The sequence below is a fragment of the Bos indicus genome, chromosome 4, assembly GCF_029378745.1.
Source record: "Bos indicus isolate NIAB-ARS_2022 breed Sahiwal x Tharparkar chromosome 4, NIAB-ARS_B.indTharparkar_mat_pri_1.0, whole genome shotgun sequence".
In the NCBI taxonomy this organism is placed as follows: Eukaryota; Metazoa; Chordata; class Mammalia; order Artiodactyla; family Bovidae; genus Bos; species Bos indicus.
The window spans coordinates 62383939-62404237 of record NC_091763.1 but is presented as its reverse complement, the minus strand read 5'-3'; the positions used below and the strand labels follow the sequence as shown (position 1 = coordinate 62404237).

The window sequence follows — 20299 nt, the reverse complement described above, 5'->3', positions numbered from 1 at the left end:
TTCTCCTTTCCAAAAAGCTCTGATCCTACCTAGATTGAGAGCCCCATGAAGCTCAGTGTTTTTCTATAATTACTTCTATAGTTGAGTTATTATTGAAAAGACTCTCTTGTTTCTGTGAAAAGTTCCACCTTTCTCTTCCAGATGCATACTATAGTTATAACCTTTAGCCCTTTTCTGAGCTCTTAAAAATTTTTCATCTCAATCGAAAATAAATTTTGGCTTTATGTACTAGAAGCTTTTTCCTTTTTCCCAGCCCTCAAAGGTGTCGGGTAGAAGCAAGGGTACAGTTACAATGAATTGCTTCTAAATGAGAACCAGAGTGCATGCAATAATTTATCACTGCAGAGGTTAAAGAACAATACATAAGGCTGTGTTATAAAAGAAAATATACAGACACACAAATTCAACAATCTCTACTGCCCCCCAAAAAACTCACAAAAGAATGAAACTAGAATTAAAACTTCCTTTACTCCATCCTCTAATCCTATCCCCTACTAATAATTATAAGTTTTATCTTTCCACATCCCTATGTACAAATAAACATATAAAATCTTCATATTTAAAATAAAAGTATAATCATCCTTTATATGTTTTATAATTTTTAATTCAAAGACGTATGATGAAATATCCATAAAGAATTCTACTTTCTGACTGGCTCATAATTAAACCAATCCTGTACTACCGAATACTTTGGCTGTTTTCACTTTCACATTTACACACCACCACAGTGGGCATCTCTGTACCATCACCTCTGCATTTCTATGAGCGTTTCTAGGGGACACATTTGCATCGGTGAAACTGCTGGGTTAAAGGACAGGCCCACCATATGTTTTGCTTTACTGCCCTACCACCCTTGCAAGCACTGGGTATTAATTTTTACAAACCTGGCAAGTAAAAAGGTTTCCACATTATCGTGGGACTGAGCATTTTTTTCATGTATCTATTTACTCATGCATAAGCCTTTATCACTCAACTACTATTCTTTCCTCATATGCCAGGCACTGCATATAGACTGCTGAACTGAACAGAAATGGCCATCCCCCCTTTCAGGAGATACAGGCAACAACACTGCAGTTTGTAAACACATGGTGAAAAATGCTGAGAGAAAGAAAAAGGGTGTGACAGTGGAGAATAACAAGCAAGGAGACAAGGGATCTACTCAGAGATGATAGGCAGAAAAGGCTTCTTACAGGAGGTGACATTTAGGCAAAGATTAGAGAAGTGAGTCATGCCAAGACAGGCTGTGGGAAGCAGGGGGCACAATTACGGGCTTGGGGCACAATTACGGGCTTAGCGCACAACCACTGCAAGGGCAGGAAACTGATTTTCCTGGTCAAAGAGCACAAAAGAGATTCGTGGGACATGAGTGTAGTGGGAAAGCGAAAATGGGAATGTGTTTTCTCAGCTGCCTGTGTGTACCTTTCACTCATTTTTCAAATGGGTTTTTAGCATTTTTCTTGTTAATTTATAGAAGTTCTTTATGTGTGATGGTCATTACTACCTTGTTATGATCTGCAAATATTTCCCCCAAGTTGTATTTGCTTTGAATAATGCTTATGGTATTTTACCATAGAATTTATCTGGTCAACCATATCAACCTTTCCTTCTACCTTATCGGTTTTATGCCATTCTTAACAAGGCCTCTAACTCTAACATTATGATAAACTCTTGGTTTATTTGGGAGTTTCATTTTTCTCTATATTTAAATCTTTGATCTATCTGGAATTTATTTTATGTAAAAACTGAGGTATGATCCACTTTTACATTTCCCTCTTCTTCTGTCAAAAGGCTGTCCATTGGTCCTAAAACCATCAACAGAGTAATTTGCTTTACCTGCCAAACTGAAGCACAAAGCTGTGTCCTTCAAGTAGAAATACGTGTAGGGCTACTGTCAGAGCATACTGGATGGGGCTTAGAGACAAGTAAGTGATGTGCTTAGCTCTGCTCAGAGAGGGAATAAGGATAAAAGCAGAGAAGGGGGATGGCAACAACTGAAACATCAGTTATCAAATGTTGCATGCACAACACATAACTATAAAATTAATACCCTGTAAATACCTACTTAATAAACTGGAGGAAGTAACAAAGTCATTAATGCCATATTTACCTTATATGTGTCTGCTGTTTAGTTAAGACAACCCACATGTCACTAATAACCTGCAAATAGATTTTTAAACACTTTATAACAGCTGTATTGGAAAAAAAATTCAAGTAACATTTTCTAGACTTTCAAACTTTTACTTACTTTAAAATACAGAAGTATGGAGATAAGAAGTAACTCAGAAATAGTAATTATGACAACAGAATCTTACATTTGTATATGTACTTAAGCATATCTATAATCAACCCTGTTCAGATAGGTTTTATTATTATGTTATAAATGAGCAACAGGCTCAGAAGGATTGAATGATCTTCCTGAAGGTGGACAACAACTAAGAAGGGTCTTGAAACCTGACCTTTCAGCTTCTAATTCACCTTTACTGAATTCCACCACATTCAGGTTCTTGGTAGTGCCTCTACTTAACTATACACTATACAGGAATAATAACTATGATGTCCAAACAGGAGGGTAAAGGGGCCATCTGATTCTCACTCTTCCCTTGCTTTTTAATGGAGATGATGTGAGGCCAGTAACAACCTCTCCGACCTTCCAATTTTGCATTTGCCAAAATGGTAATAATAGTATCTGTACCCTAGAATGTTACTGAAGAACCAGCTGAAATAAGGTATGTGAAATAGTTAGATTATAAATATATGATGTGAATAATAATTACAATACAGAATATTCCACAAATACATGACATTGTACTAACATAGAAATAATAGCTCTGAATTAGAAAACCTTTAGGGTCTATCATTTATTTTTCAATTACAGACTAAACCCAAGTCATTCACTTAAAACATTTGTAGTTATAAAGTTCACTAACTCTTAAGAAGAAAAAAGAATATCATACCACTCTTTGCTAAAGATTAGAACTTCCTTGGCCTGATTTATATCTGGACTTAAGATTTCATTATCAAAGCTAAGTTGGGAGTCTATTTCATTGAGTTTAGTAAAACATTGTTAATATTCTATTTTTCCTTTTGATTAATAATAAACTCTATCCAGAATTTAATGAATACTACACAAATGACTTAGAAAGGCATATGTTAAATATTTTAATAAAATGTTACATAAAAGTTAAAAGTGAGTCAATAATAATTTACATGAGCAGAAACAATTGTATGTGGGTCAACATGATCTCTCTGATCCTATCTTTCAAAATACATGACTATCAAAATGTAAGTGTCCTTTTCTTAGGTTTACTTTATGTTGGTAACTAGCACAATATTTTTTAAGATTTATAAATATTCATCAAAGGTTATTAGTAAGAAAATACAGAGTGTGCTTCAATAAATCTATGTAAGTATTGTGTTAGATTAACATGTAGCCTAGTACATGTAACTACTATGAAGAAATAAGAACATGTTTTATTATGAGAAAGTACTCGTAAGGTAAAGAAAAGACTTACCTTTCTAATGATTACAATAAACACAACAAGAACTACTGGAAGCAATAATGTCTTTGTATACCTCAAGGGAGTCTGAAATTCAAAGAAGTGTTTCATTAGAGAAGAATGTTATTTCAAATGAAACTGCCAATCATGAACCAAGTGAGTTTTAAAACATGTTAAGAAACTTATGCATTCACCAATCTACCCACTGATTCCCATCATAAAAATGGAGATACATTTTCATAGAAATGAACTTCCCCAAAATGCTGAGTTGAAAACACTAACAGATACAGTTCCCAAACACTTGTAGTGTAAAACGCAACTAGAAAGATTACTATTCACTTTTGCACAGTACTGTTCTAACTAGAGAGCCCAATATTCAGTGAGGGTCAGCAGAATGGCATGAGCTTTACTGTGCATTTTATCTGGAATAAAAATCTTTTTTTTTTTTTTAAACTAAAAAAGCCCTACACATTGCAATCCTATACACCTCTCAATAATTTGAGATCACAGTCTCAAACAATTCTCCGCCTGAAATTTCTAAATTGCAATCGATTTGCTCGTTATCAACACATTCCATCACAAAAGTAATCTTTTATCATTACATGAAATTATGCATGCTTTCCTCAATATGTTTATAAACAGAAGGCTAGATTCAACCATATTAAAAATACTGGTACATTTTAATTCTACAAAACATAAGGTAAGTAGCATTTTCTGATTTCTCTCTCCTTAGTCCAATTTTCTCACTTTCTATTCTGTATTAGACAAGCAATTTTGATAATTTATAATAACTATTTTATTATTTCAAAAATTAGACATTTGCTAATAATAACAATAAATATAAGAAAAGTAGTAAGATTGTTTTCTTTAAAAAGGAAGTATTTAAAAAATTGTGTTAAAAATACTTAACAAAGTTTAATAGAGCTCAAACAATTTTAACATTATATTCCAAAAGTTTATTAGTGTGAAGTAAGTCAGAAAGACAAAAACAAATATCATATATTAATGTATATATGTGCAATCTAGAAAAATGGTATCTAAAAACCCATTTGTAGAGCAGAAATAGAGATGGAGATGTCCAGAAGAGACATGTGGACACAGGGGTGCGAGGAAGGGGGAGCAGGGTGAGTTAGGAGATTAGGATTGATGTAATACACCACTATGTATAAAATAGATAGCTGGTGGGGAACCTGCCGTAATAGTGAAGAGAGCTCAGCTCAGTGCTCTGTGGTGATCTAGTTGGGTGGGATTGTCGGGGGAGGTCTTAGAGGGAGGGATATACGTATGCATACAGCTGATTCACTTTGGTGCACAGCAGAAACCAACACAATGTTGCAAAGCACTAATACCTCAATTTAAAAAAAAAAAAACAAATGCAAAGGAAAAAAACCATAGTGAGAGATATGTGTACACGCTTGTTCTATTAGAATTATAAATTCTTTTAATATTTCTCATAATTATTGATTTTATTCTAAGCATAAAAGTTACAGACGCTCATTGTGAGCACTAGAAAATGGAGAAAAAATGAAGCAGACAATGAATTTCACATTTTAATCAGTTATCAGCATTTCCTCCCTGATGGATTGTATATGTTCACGTCCTTTGCCCATTTCTGCATAGGTGGGTAGGGGAACAGTGTGGGGCTGTACATTTTTGGTGCTGAGAAAGAGTGAGGGTCCTTGATAATTTTTTATTGATTTGAACACTCCTAAACTAATTAATCTCTAGTTTCCGTGATTTTATCACAAGAATCATCCCAGTTAGTCATTTGATTGTAATTTTTATAACATTTAATGTACAAAACTGTACATATAACAGTTTTAAATTATATGCAGACAAATCTATTAATCATTCTCATATGCATTTTGTACTAATATGAAGTTAAGAAATGTTTCTCAAACTAATTTTTCAAGCTTCATTTATATTTAACACATCAACTGAAATGAAGTTTGGCATATGATACAAAGCTTTAACCTGATTTCCCACCCCAGTTCAATTTTTCAAATAATATTCATGAAACAATGCATCTTTTATCACTTAGCTATGGTGCTCTCTGCTCTCTTCATTTCATACCAAGTACATACACAAAAACATAGTTAAGTACATACACATGGGGTCTGTCCAGCATTGTTTATTTTTGGCCATAACGTTCCTATTTTGATGTCTTTGTACTTTAAATACTGTTGCTTTCCATTTTCATATCTAAAAGGCAAAGATCTCCCTCACTGGTTTTTACTACCTTTCAATAGTACAATTCAATTAAAATATGACTACTATAGAAAATTTAGAAAACGCAAATTACAAAATAAAGTTAATCACTAATTACCTCTTCACCAGAAAAAAGAAAAGAAAACCAGTGTTAAAATTTTGCTTACACTTTATGTGTGCTAATCATAGCTCAATAAGATCACAGCATGTTGCTTACCCTATTATACATCTTAAGTGTCTTTCCATACCAGTATGATACTGTGTTAAATTGTTCCCTCTTCCCACCATGCAGCAGATGCCCTCTCTCTGAACCTGCACTGTGCTCTGTCTCTACAGCACAGTCCCTGTGAAGATACCTATGGAGATGAAGAATGGCCGGCTGGACATGGCTTTGCCATTTTCTTCAAATTGGCTGAAGCCATGCTATGCCTTAGTAAACTATTTCTTCTGTTACATAACTGATGATTCATACTCTCAAGGCTATGTAGTGGCGTGTTTATTTTCAATAATGTTAAAGGATTTACACTGAGCCCTAATTTCTCTGTTGATGCCTATACTTCCTTTACCATCTCCTTGAAGGAGTCTTGATCTGCTATAGGCATGCATTTTAATGTTTGGCAAGACACTTTTCCCTATTTTCTTTCAGCAGGCTCAACATTATCACTTGTACACTTTTTATCAGCCATTATGTGTCAAAACCACTTGCCAGAACACAGGAAATGAAGACTGATAAGTCACTGGAGTAAAGAGTCATCTGCCATGTGGCATACTCTCTTCCAACTGGTCTGTGATTCAGTGGCTTGACCCAGTGGGGATCAGGGAAAATGAATGTGTCAGCAGAGGACTGTTGGCCAGTTCCATACACACACAGACACACAGCTTTGAAGAAAAATGTCTCAGAGATAATTAAATATCCTCATAAATCAGGACCACATGGGTGGTGTGTGTATATACTCACACACACACACACACACATACACACACACAAAAGGCACATATATATAAATACTGTTGAACCAAACTAGCTCATAAAGTATTACAAAATAGTATTTAATGTGAAACACCTTAAAATATCAACGGTATTTCCTATGTATCTCCTTTCATTCTCACAATATCTGTTTGTAGCATACTACCAGAAACTAGTAAGCTACAGTTCAAAGAATGAGAGTCACTTGCTCAACAACATAAGTAATACTGCAGACTTCTGTCTCACAATCCACTCAACTACTCTCAGATCTCCTTCTAAACACACGAGTACAGTTTTAGAAAGACAAATGTTGTTGGAATGAAAAACCTGTATTCAATGATATTTCAAATCACTGAGATTATTCAAACAAATAATCACAAAGCAAGTGGAAACTGAAAAGCTTGAGAGTTTCACTGAATCAATACTACCCTTGAAAGGAAGCAACTTGAAATGCTTCTGTGTTTACTCATCCTAAAAACTATTGCTAGACTGAATGCATGTTTCTAAATTATCAAAATCAGAAGAAATCATATATTTCATGAGGCTGTGCTAATGTAAACAGGAACATCTTGGTTTAAGCTGCAAGGTTTTCCTTTTCCTTCAAACTGAGATATGAGCACAGCGGTAAGAATCTGAATAACAGGAGCACCTTTATGAAAAATGAATGGACTAAAACCTAAGGAAAGAAAAGGATAGATCCCATCTTACCTCCTTCTCCATAAAGTCAAACTCTGCTGCACATGTATACAATAAAGTGTCAAAATCCTTGTAACTGAAGAATTTTGATGTTAATAAGTTGCCAATATGAGCCTAGTAAGGAATAAAGGGTGGCACCATTAGATTATGCCATACATTGCTGTAACTCATTTCAATCTTAACAGTACCTAAAAACAGGTTCCACTGCACGGCAGAACTTGCTGTTCTAACACCCGGCTGTTTTTGGACCCTCCAATTTCACAGTCTCCGTTCTTTGGCTGACAAGTGATAGCTCCAACAACACCCTGCCTTCCACGCACCATCAACCACATTCCACAGGCTTTTACCCTTGAGTTTTCCCTGCTCAAGGTATTAAACCTTGTGAAATACACTACAAGGTATCCAGTGGGCTTGGTAACATCCAGCAATCACAAAGGGACATCATGTTTTTGAGTAAAGAAAAACAAACATAATTCAGAATTTCTGAAAGGCAGACTGAAGAGACTTTTTGAAAGAAGCAGACAACAGGCAGACCTTGGAATAAAACACACCTTTTGACTGACAGTTAGCATCTGTCTATTCTTCACGTATCACCAAGTTCATACTTACATCACCTCACTTACTTCCCACAACGAGCCACATGAGGAAGCTAGAATTATTTTCATTTAACAAATGAGAAAACATTTGCCAAAGTTTCAATTCATTATTGTCTAAAAGAGCAAGAACCGTAGGAAAGGGGATAAATTATATCCAAAGCAAATCATGACTAAAACGCTAAACAATACATAAACGAAGTGTTGGGGGGTGGTTGGGGAGTGAATAGGAACTCAATGGCGATGGGATATCCTGAAGAATCTCAAATGCTGTGTCTTGTAGGGAAGAAATGTATGCTAATAAGTTTAAGAAACCAATAGGGAGAATACCTTGGCCTAAAAGTACACAATGCATATGCAAACCACCAATCCAAGGAAAGGGAAAAGAATCTAAAAGGAAAGCAAAATGGTTGGAAAATCTCAATAAAATGAAAGAAAGAAGTCCCAAAATAATGATAACTGCCATAAATGTGAAGACCTTAAGTTCACTAATTAAAGACAGATGCTCAATTAGAGTTAAGGGAAAAAATTCAGTATCATGTTTGCAGAAAGGCTAAAAGCAGAAAAAGAGAACAAGATATACCAGATACAATGAACCACAGAAACCTGCATTAGCAAATGTATGTCTCACAAAACTAAATTCAAACAAAAACACATGAAAAAGACAACAAATGACATTATATGCTGATAAAACAAATAACAAAGCAAGATTATACATATCATAAACATCTTTTCACTGAATGGTATAGATTCAAAGTATATAAAAGCACAACTGGAAAAGTCTCTAGGAAGAAAAAATAAGTTCACAATATTTGTTGGTTATGTGAATTTATTTCTACAATGCAAATTATTTTTTTCTAATCACAAATGCAGCAAAACTGGAAAACAATAACTAAGAAAGACTTTAAAAGTCCTTTCAGCTAGAAACTGAATAACATAAAACTTATCTTTGGGTTAAAAAAGAAAATCACAAAATAGTTCACTTGTAAGATGCAAAAAAGGTACTACTTATAGGGAAATTTATAGATTTGAAATGTGTTTATCATAATATAAGAGAAGTGAAAACAAAAGAGCCAAGCACTTTCCCTCAAGCATCAGAAAAAGATTCAGAGCAATCCCAAAGAAATAAGAATAAAGGAAATGAGGATGAGAGATTTCAGTTACAAAGAAAAATACAATAAAATCAAAGAGGAGTTTTTAAAAAGTGGTACTTTGGAAATATTAATATAATAAGAGATTTCAGTTACAAAGAAAAATACAATAAAATCAAAGAGGAGTTTTTAAAAAGTGGTACTTTGGAAATATTAATATAATAAATAGCAAGTAGAAAACATAGCAAAAAATAAAAGCACCTCTTTATAGATTAATATAATATTGATTCTAAATCCAAAGAAGGAAAATTAAAGAACATAAAAGACAATTTCACATATATGTAAAAAATTTCAATAAGAATTTTTTCACTATCTGAATCCTATAATAATTTTTAAAAAACATGATCCATTTGATGATATATATGCAATGGGTGAGTTTCTACTAAAGATGTAAACTACCAGTAACTTCCTAAAGACAGTGGATTTGTAGCAGAAAATCTTCCCATGAACAAAACTTCAGATCATGAGGGCTTCATGGTCAAATTCTAACAAACATTTAAGGAAGAAATAATATAAATTCTATATAAATTCTCACTGAAAACAGGAGATTGAACATTTTCCAATAATTTTAGCAAGCACAGCATTACTTTGAAACCAAAACCAGGCAAAAACATCATCCCCCGGATGCATTCAATTGCCAGGCCCAGAGCAGGTACACTGAATGACTGAATAAATGCATTTTAGGCTATGCTTTTAAACTTTTAAAATATCTTTCCACAGATTGTAGACTACCCCTTTAATAGTCCAGTGGTTCTCAATCTTTTTTAAGCAAACAATTCTGTTGTTCATATGAAAACCTGTATAGATGTCCACTATGTAAGAGATTAAAGCTAGACTATCCTGGATGCAAAGAGCCTGTGAAGTCCCACAACTTCACAGAACTCAGTTTCAAAACCACAACTTAAATCTATTACAGGAGCAAGAAAGACAGTGAATTAAAATAAATTACAGAAAAAAAAAAGTGTGGTTTACGTTACTCTTTGCACGTTGGTCAGTGTCCTCTTTTAAGTAATGTGCTCACCAAAATATCAAAATAGACAAATTACAGATAGGGTGAATCTTTTGCAATTATAAAACAGACTTCTTCTCATTTTATTATCTCTCCTTCCCAAATACCAAAGAAAGTAAAACCAGTAACAAAAATAAAAATGTCTCTCGCAAGACTGACTTGGATTAAATCATCTATAAAAGCTTATAAATAAACCTTTCATAAGCACTAATCAGAAAACTGGAAGAAAAAAAAAAGAATGAGTCTATAATACAATTTATTATTTAAGAGGCTCTGAAGGTGGTGTCTTTGTCTGTTGCAAAAGGGGATTATAAAGAAACCAGAGGAAAATAACTGCATAGGTTTTAAAATTTGAGCTTAAGACTCTAGAGCTTTCTTTAAAATTTTAAAACCTTTGTGATCTAGAAAAACCAATAAAATAAGAGACTGTGTCAAAAATTAATTTTGAAGAATAGACTATATATTTAGTCAATTTACTTTCTATTAGATAGATAAAATAACAGGTGAATAGACCCCACCTTAAAATTTAGATTAAATAGTGGCACTTGGCAACTCTAGTAATTCATTCTAAGCCTGTTTACTTCAAGTCTTTCAAGTTTAAGCAAAAATATACTTACATCATCTGCAATACCAAAGATTTTAGATGTCAAATACTTTAGTATGACAGTTCCAAATAACCAAAAACATCCTTGGATAACCTACAAAAGAAAAATATAGCAAAACAAAACTAAACCAATGCATCATACAGCCACTGCATAGACATAGCCTAGGAAGAAAAAATAAATGCTTTAATCACATGTGAAGTAATTATTGCTACAGCCAAGAGAAAATGCTGAAGCACATGCACCTTAAAATAAAGAATGTTACTTCAAAATCAAGGGCTGTCACCAGAAAGAAAAATATATACAATCTTCTTATCAAAGTTAATATTTTAGAGGAGATTTACACAGCAATTGCAGTTAAATTCCCCTTCTACTAAAAGTTTCTTACACATGTACTGCTCCTCAGAAAAAGCACAGGTAATAAAATACAAAAATTGAAATTCTTTAACTACCTATCCAATATTAATCTTGCTTCATGAAAAGAGTAATTTGGCACATTAAAATTGAGCCCTAATATGTTATAAAACTGTTAGACTTCCTGCATTATATAGATCAATTCCTTGAAAGTAAAACATAAAACCAATGATATATTTTAGAGAAGGAAGAATGTATACATTCAAATAGATTGATTCTTACCCATAAACTAAGTTCAGATACATTTATTTTCAGGAAATATGGTTTCATTGCCAGTAAACCCTGCATGGAGAAAATAACATAGCATAAAGTTAACAATTACAGACACAAATTCAGGTACCAAAAAAATACTTATAAATAACATGACCCTCAAAATCTAAAATTTAGCACAATTTTCATTGTTTCACATAGAATCAATACAAGCTTATTTGATTTCAAGAAGCCCTGTTTTGTCCAGAATATTTTAGGTCAGTTAGTCACTTTGTAAAGTTGGAAGAAAAATCTCTGTATGTAAATTTCTATAATTGACTTCTATGGCTGGTTCTGATTTACCTAAGAACCAAGAAATATATAATAATTTCCGAACTTTAGATAGGTGTCTTATAAGATTTTCATTAAGTTAAAATATTACTAACTCCTTGAATAAACTATAAATGAGTTTTTGATGAACCAACTAAATACTTCTCAACCAAATCTGATTTCTTTCCAGATACATAACAAACTTCCAAAGCATAGTATCTATAAAGATCTAAATCTACTTCCAACTTGGCAAAAACATAGTTAGAGATCGAAACATAAATACATGAACCCAAATTAAATCTTTTCAGAAGTTTCTGAATATCTGAGAATGCAAAATGTGTTACAATTAAGGTTTCAAAGTGATAACTAAAAATAGACATGTTTATAGTTAAATATACATTTATAGTTAAATATACAAAAACATGCTACATTTTGTACCTGTTGCCATCATTTATTTTTATACATCAAAATATTGTTACATGAAATATGCATAATGCTTAATCTATACCTGAGAGACACCTCAATATCAAGCACCCAGTAGGAAGCCTAACACACTGTAGGTGTTCAACAGAACTGAAGAGAATTTCCTGCAACATGTACTTAAGATTAGATTTATTGATAGGCAATCTTCCATTCAACGGCTTTCCTGTACACAAGTACCAACAGTCATGTACTTCACCCTGAGTAATACCAGGACTTCTCCGTGTACGCATGTAAAAACAGAATTGGGCCCACTGTCACATTTCCTAATTACAAGCAGAATTCACGACTGTAAGAACTATCAGTAATGGCAAAGCACAGCAATTCAGTTAATGAGGGGTGTTTTTTAGTCATGATTGAACAAAGCGTCAACCACACGCTAATTGCTCATTTCTGTGCTGGAGTATACTCAAGTCACCCAACCTGAAAGGGATGGTGGTCTAGACTGGGAAGAGGCATTTGGAAAACAGAATCTTAAAAAAAAATTTACTTGTAAAGTTGGACACAGAAATAGCAGATTCCAAATTTGTTAATGGGTTCTAGAAATCAAGAAAGACAAAATGATCTGACTTACTTAAATGACTATTCAAGAAGTAGAATATATTTCAGTTAAGACAGTGCAGTATGCTTTCATCTCCAAGAAACCAGTCTAAAACTAAAGCACGTGTATGTTAAACATAAGGAATATTTTCTTTCCTCTTAGGTATGCAAAACATTGTAACAGAGAAATCCATTGACCAAAAAAAAGGAGTAACCACCTCTGCAAGTCTTTAAATTTAGAGAGACATATTATATTTAGAAAGTCATTCTAACAAAAGTGGCAGAAGGTTTTAGATGACCTGTTACCCTAACTCCGTAAGACTGTCTCTCCATAATCTACATCTGCTCTTAATGATGTAGAAAAACATAACTGAATCATTACCTGATTTAAATTATCTGAATAAGTCATACAAATAGACATGAAGGGAAAAAAGTAAACAAACAAGTCCTCAAGCCTCTCTCTGATCACAGTGGAACAAGAAGGAGAGACTGCTGTGAGATGCCAAAACGAGGAAAGGGGGTGACAGAGTGGGGAAAGAAGAGAACAAACTGAAAAGGGGAGAAAACAAGAAAAAGAGGAGAGCACAGAAATCATTCTAAAATAAACCCTGGGCCAAAATTTAGGTGACATAAAAGATTAGAGAGAAAGGACAGATTGAGAATACAAAGCAAAGCACTATGTTTTCAGGCGTTAATTTTTGCTGTGTTTCTTTGGAAGTGAGAACTTAAATACATTATCACGTTATATGTATTTAGTAAGACACTTGAAACAGTTCTTGAAAGATAATCCCTCATGAATCTCAAGCCAATGATAAACTGGTAAACCATTAGTTTCAAAAACAGACATTTACTTAAGGAACACTTACCCAAATAATTACCAAAGAGGAAGCATAATAAGAAGTTAGTAACATTGAGTTTCCAAACATCAAAACAAAACAAAGTGCAAGAGAAATCTGAAAAAATCCAAGAAAAATATAATTAACATACAGAAAACCAAAAAAATGATTTTTACTCTGAAAACTGCACATGCCCATGATAAACAAAATCTGAACCGTTCAAAAGGGAATATACAAGTAAAAGAGCCCGCATTCTATGCCCCACTTCAAAACCCCAGAAATCACCACCACCACCAATTCCCGGTGTATTCTTACATTCACATATACAAATTCTAGTTTATAACTTTTTAAAACCACAAATGAAAAGTTGGCCCAGAAGCTATGCTACTGCTTGCTTTTACTCTTAGTTCGTTTCAAAGAGCTGTACATATCAATTTAAACCAATTTAATTCATTCTGTTGAATAACTGAAAAAAGTACTCTACTCTTGAGATACGCTATAATTTATGCAACCAGTACTCTGAATACTTAAGTGCTTTCCAATTTTGTCTTGCTGTTAGTTTTGTTTTTCCTATTATAAACACTGCTGAGAAAACATCCTTATGTATCCATCTTATATATTAGTACATGTCAACACATTTATGGGATGAATTACTATCATGCGTCAAGGATACAAACATTTTAAAATCTGAGAAAATACTGACAAATTTCCATACAAAAATATCATACTCTCCACCAGTAGGGTATGAGAGTTCCTGCCGATACACACTCCTACCAATATCATGCATTATTCTTTTTAAATATCTGCCAATCTAACAAAAAAAAAGGTTGCTTCATTGTTTCATTTTTTTCTATGCACCTTTCCATTCTTAGGGATGAGACATACAGCTTCTTTTCTTCTATTTACTACTTACATTGTTTTGTGTGTGTATGAATTTCCTACTCCTAATGTCCATTTTTCTATTGGGTTTTTGTATTTTCTTAAGCACTCCTTCATATATTATACAGCATGGCCCCTTACAAAGCAAACATATTACAAATATTTTCCCAGTTCATTTTTATCTTTGTTTGTGATATTTATTATAACTGTTTCCTAAATTTTTACATTAGTCAGTTTATCATTCATTTCCTGTAAGACTTGAGAATTTACCTCCATTATAAGAAAAGCCTTTAAAAATAAAATAATCCATGCTTTCTTTCAGTGGTTTTATTTTTGATCCACATACATAAAATTTATATAAAAATTTTATAATCAGCCTAAATTTGAAAAAGACATTTGTATTAAAATTGCTTTATCCTATAATGTACATTACACTATATTTCAGCTACATCTGCCCACTATCAAATCTTTAGATTTGAAAACAGTACACATTGTTTCCATTTCTTTAAGTCTTCTTTTATATATATCAAGGGTGTAAAGTTTTCTTCATATAGATCCTGCCTATTAAGTTTATTTCAAAGTATATTATCTGTGTTGCTATTATATCAGAAATCTTTTCATATTTTCTGATTTTTTATATTTAGAAAAATTATGTTAAGTATGAATAAATGAATATAAACTTCCATTGTTTCTAGTAGTAATTACTTTATTAATTTGGGTTTTTTACGTATTCAGAAGTATATCAATTACAAACAATGATATTTTTATATCTTCCTTTTCTATTCGAGACTCTTATTTTTTAGTCAGTTGTATTAGTTAATATTTATGCAACAATGTTAAGAGCGGCAGAAGACATATTTCTTAAATTTCTGGCATAATGGGAATAGTTTTATTGATTCATCATGTTGCATGATACTAGCTTTTGGCTTCAAGTACATGTATGTATCAAAAGTTCAATGGAACACCCATCTATTTTCATTTAATTAAGATCTTAAAAATCAGAAACAGATGTTGACTTTATCAAATGCTATTATAATATCAAAGGAAAAGGTGTTCAATATCATTAGTAAATGCAGATCAAAACCACAATGAGACACTACCTCATAATCTCACACCTGTTAGAAAGACCATTATCAAAAAGCCAAGATATAAGTACTGGTGAGGATGTTGAGAATAAAAAGCCCTTTTCCCCACTATTGGTGAGTTGGTACACTATGGAGGACAGTATGGAAGTTCCTTAAGAAATTAAAACTATGATAGAACTATCATATGACCCAGAAAACCCACCCCTGGCATATACCCAAAGGAAACAAAAACAGGATCTCCAAGAGATATGTGCACTCCCATGTCCACTGCAGCATTATTCACAATGGCCAAGACATGGAAATAGCCTAAGTTTCCACTGATGGATGAATGGATATGGAAAATGTGGCATATACACAATAGACCAAAACTCAGCCATAAAAAAGAAGTCCCTGCCATTTGCATCAGCATGGATGGACCCTGAGAACAGTTATGCCACGTGAAATAACCCATTCAGGAAAAGACAAATACCACATGATTCCACTTATATGAGGTACCTAGAGTAGTTAAAAGTATAAACATAGGAAGCAGAATGAGGGTTTCCAGGGCACTGGGGGGACATGAGGGGAAGGAGTATAGGAAGTTATAACTTTATAATAAGGTATAGAGCTTCATTTTGCAAGATTAAGACTTGTGGAAATAGATGGTGGTGATGTTTGCACAACAATAAGAATGTACTTAATATCACTGATGTGTACACCTAAAACAATTAAGATGGTAAAGTTTATGTGTATGATATTATTTTATCATAATAAAAAATGGAAAAAATTCATTTTGGAGGAAATTTCATATTTTTTTCCTTTATGTAACTATGGAGATTTAGGAGTTTGTAAAGCAAAGATAGCCCATAGTATGTAACTGATTCCATAGTCAGTAAGTGACATGATAAAGCATATATCATTTACCCAAGATAGGTTCTACTATAAACTAAGCCTGTGTCATATTAGTACTTTTAAAACTGTAACTTTAAGTCAAAGTCCTCATCCATAGCTGCTTATACAGACTAAGGGCTTAACACTTATTCTAATTTTTACTGCAATATAGAAAAAGCATATTAAACACTTTGGGGGAAAAAAATCAAGTGTGAAAAAGGATAAGTACTCTCTAATCCCATTCATGCACAGATTTGAAACCCTAACAAAATAATAGTAAATGAATCCAGGAATATATAGTTTTGCTTAGCTCAGAAAAGCAAGGTTGCTTAATGTAGAAAATCAATCAATGTAATTCTTCATAGCAACATATTAAAGAGGAAAATATACACAGGATCTCTAGACAGATGTAGAAAAGCATTTGATGAAACAGCCTTTCTGATTTCTTCAAAAAAGTACTCAAAGCATAATGAGAACAAAGGACAAAGAAGCCAGCAGAAAGTAGCCGGTCAAATCAGGAACAATGCAAGCATCAAAATTAATAATGAAAGTAGTGGATTACACTGTAGTGAATAAAACAAATGACGTTTTTTCTTGAACATAAGAGAGAAACTGATGAAAATTTTGAATAGGAATGACACAAAGAGAAAAGACAAAGGGCCTATAAACATACCAAAACACGTTCAACTTTACTGAAAACCAGAGAAAAACGTAAATTAAGGTCATAAGACACCATTTTATATTCTCCAGATTGACAAAATTAAAAAAGAAAAAAAGATACCGAATAACAAGGACATGTTATTGTTCAAAGTAGTCTAATCACTTTTGAAAAGCAATGTAATATTAAATTGTGAAACTGAATATGCATTTAATTTACCACCTAAAAATTCTACTACAAGGTAAATAGCTTAGAGAAATTCTATATTTATGTCCCAGGAGGTATGTGGAAATAAGCACTATTCATAAAAGGAAAAAGAGAGGGAAAAAAATCTAAACATCTTTCAATAAGAACATGGATAAATAAATTGTGCTTAATTTATACAATAAGAAACATAAAGAAAATGCCCGAACTCCAGTAACATACAAATCTCAGAAATCTGAGTGAAAACATATTTCACACAAAAAGGAAACCATTTTATAAACCTCAAAAACAATACAAAAACTTAATTATGAAAATCTATTATCTATGCATAAGTATATGCATATGGTAAAGTCATAAAGGAAAACAATTATAATTTGAAAGGTCAGGCTCATGGTTATCTCCAAGAGAAGTGAGGCGGCTATATTCAGGACACAAGGGCTTCAAAGTAATGATGGTTCCAGTTTTCAGCTGGAGGGTAGGCACATTATTGTTCATTTTATAACTCTGTTCATAATTTATCTTATAAATGTCCTTTTATATGTACCAATTATTAGAGAACAAAAAATATATGGCTGTAGTATAAACCCTGATAGTTGGGATTTTTTTTCTTTTTAGTAATACAAGTGCCTGACTTAAGCTTTTATTGCAATCCACTTCAAATATGGCTATCTCTTGAATAAACATACTGCCAGCCACAGGACTAGATAAAGTCAGGTCACCTGCCCCTACTGAGGCTCCTTTGTTTTAGAGATCTTTGTTAATTTCAATACCTGACCTCTGGGCCAGTCTTTTCCCTTCCTGTGATTTAAATTCCCACTCTTATGTTTTAAATCCACCAAAGAGAATGAGCCCTCAAAACCCTACGCCCTCATCCTAGACACCAACAAAGCCAGAATCCCAGATGCACACTTGCTCCCTACCTCTCCTATACCTCCCCTTGTCCCCATGACCTAACTTCATGGTCCCAGATGTGCTGTGTAATTTCCAGGTCCTGTAAGTAATAAACCTTGATTATTTTTTCAAAATTTCCTGGTAATTATTGCTAAAAGGCATCTTGTCATGATAATAAGAACCACAAGTACCTGTCAAACCACAAAATCAGTTTTTGATAGGCTAAGACTGGCACAAACCCATGGCATATTGTACTTACATTAAAATTATAGGAAAAAGAAAACAAAATTGTAAGGATTAACGATGGAGAAGGCAAATATTTTTTTTAAAAATCAGTATTCTTCAAAATCAACCATCCAGCCTTATGATCTCTGCTCTATTTCATCAACCTGGAATATTCTTCTCCATGATATCTACTTAACTGACTCCCTCGCCTCCTTCCAGTCTTTGCTGCACTACCCTCCCCTCTTCTCAGTAAGACCTCTCCTGACCACCTCATTTGACTTCTCAATCTCCCATCCACTGACAGCTGGCCCTATTGACCTCCTCGGGGTCTCATGGCTTATCCTTCTCTATAGTCCATACCACTTTCTAAAATACTATATAATTTACCAATTTACTATGTTTATTATTTATCTTCTGTCTTCTATCCTTCCTCTACTCTACTCGGATGTAATCCACATACATGCTGGGATCTTTGCAATTCTATTCACTGATATGTCCCATGTGCCTCAATAGCTGGTGTTCAATAAATGGATATACCACTTTATTTTAACAGAAGGTTCCTGGATAATATACCATTCCATGATCTCTTTCACGAATTATCTTTTTTACTGATAATGTATAAGTTGGACACAAACTCAAATCAGGTAATATGACCCAAGATAAAATTTTCAGGGTGGCCTATTTAAAATAAGATCTGTTAATTATATCACAGTTTTTGACTAACACTTGTTTTAGTTATGGAACTATGTTAAAACCAGTTTCAGCCATGAATAAATCAATATTAATCAGGAGCTTGTTTTAAGGTCAAGATATATGGGAAAAAACAAATTTAAAAATCATTACCATGTGTATATAAATGATCTTCCGTAACTTGCTTATGTCAATGTATCCCACAACATAGAGTGCAAATAATGATGCAATCTGAAATTTAAAAAGTTATGTGAAAATTTAAAATTATACATATATAATGAATAGATTAAAAAATTAAGAAAGGAATTATCTTTATTTTGCCTCAAATTTATATTTATATAGAAAGTTCTTTAGTTTCCCTCTTACCTGCTAATTTATGATTAAACATGGTGAATACATTAATATAGCAAATATTGGTTGACTATTCTCTTCCATTCACTTCTCTCTCAATTAACCATGTAAATTATCTGCTTTGCAGATTATCCAAAACAGTACTCCATGTCAGAGTGACTCTACTGCCGACATGTAGAATTACAAAGTGCCTTGCTCAAATAATACGAAAATGCAATTATAATGTGACAATTAATACATAATTGGGAAAGATACATTAAAAGCTAAAAAATAATTATTTAATGCATGTGTGTGTAAAAATATATCAGGTTCTGCTTGTTAGTCACACTTAAAAAGTATCTCCATTAGTGTTCTCATTTATACTTATACAAATATTCCAGTGTTGGCTATAGTTAAATTTATCAAATTTCAAGCTACAAGTACTTGTATTACAAAGGTATTAACTTTTTTTTAACAGTTTTGAAGAAAATTGTGAATGTATTTTCCAAGAATTCTAAGAGTACTGGAGTTATTCATATGAATTAATTGATTATATGAATAAATTGATTAAATAATGTACCTCTTAGTAAAATGGCTCAGCTGATAAAGAATTCGCCCGCAATGCGGGAGACCTGGGTTCAGTCCCTGGGTTGGGAAGATCCCCTGGAGAAGGGAAAGGCTACCCAGTCCACTATTCTGGCCTGGAGAATTCCATGGACTGTATAGTCCATGGGGTTGCAAAGAGTCGGACACGACCAAGCAACTTTCACTTTCAGTTTTTTAGTAAAATAGAGAGGTATTCAAACAGTGTCTTTCCATCTTTCTTCATGGAAAAAGCAATTCAAATTAAATTCCATGCTTCTCTTACTACACAAATACATTTTAAACAAACAGCAAAATAGCTGAATACTTATAAACATGTATCTTAAGTTATGTTCATCAAGTTTTTAATCTC

At 33.1% G+C, this 20299-nt stretch overlaps 1 protein-coding gene across 2 annotated transcripts in view; it reads right to left on the bottom strand.

Moving 5' to 3' along the window:
* The window catches only part of DPY19L1 (dpy-19 like C-mannosyltransferase 1), a 93414-nt gene that overhangs the window by 18270 nt on the left and 54845 nt on the right, over window positions 1–20299 (bottom strand). For both annotated transcript variants that reach the window (XM_019959434.2, XM_070787855.1), the window contains exons 10-16: window positions 19168–19245; window positions 13543–13629; window positions 11360–11419; window positions 10739–10819; window positions 7381–7482; window positions 3513–3584; window positions 2108–2157 (exon numbers count right to left, since the gene is read on the bottom strand). In XM_019959434.2, coding sequence (XP_019814993.2) covers window positions 2108–2157; window positions 3513–3584; window positions 7381–7482; window positions 10739–10819; window positions 11360–11419; window positions 13543–13629; window positions 19168–19245 — 530 coding nt within the window. The remainder of the gene's footprint in view (window positions 1–2107; window positions 2158–3512; window positions 3585–7380; window positions 7483–10738; window positions 10820–11359; window positions 11420–13542; window positions 13630–19167; window positions 19246–20299) is intronic.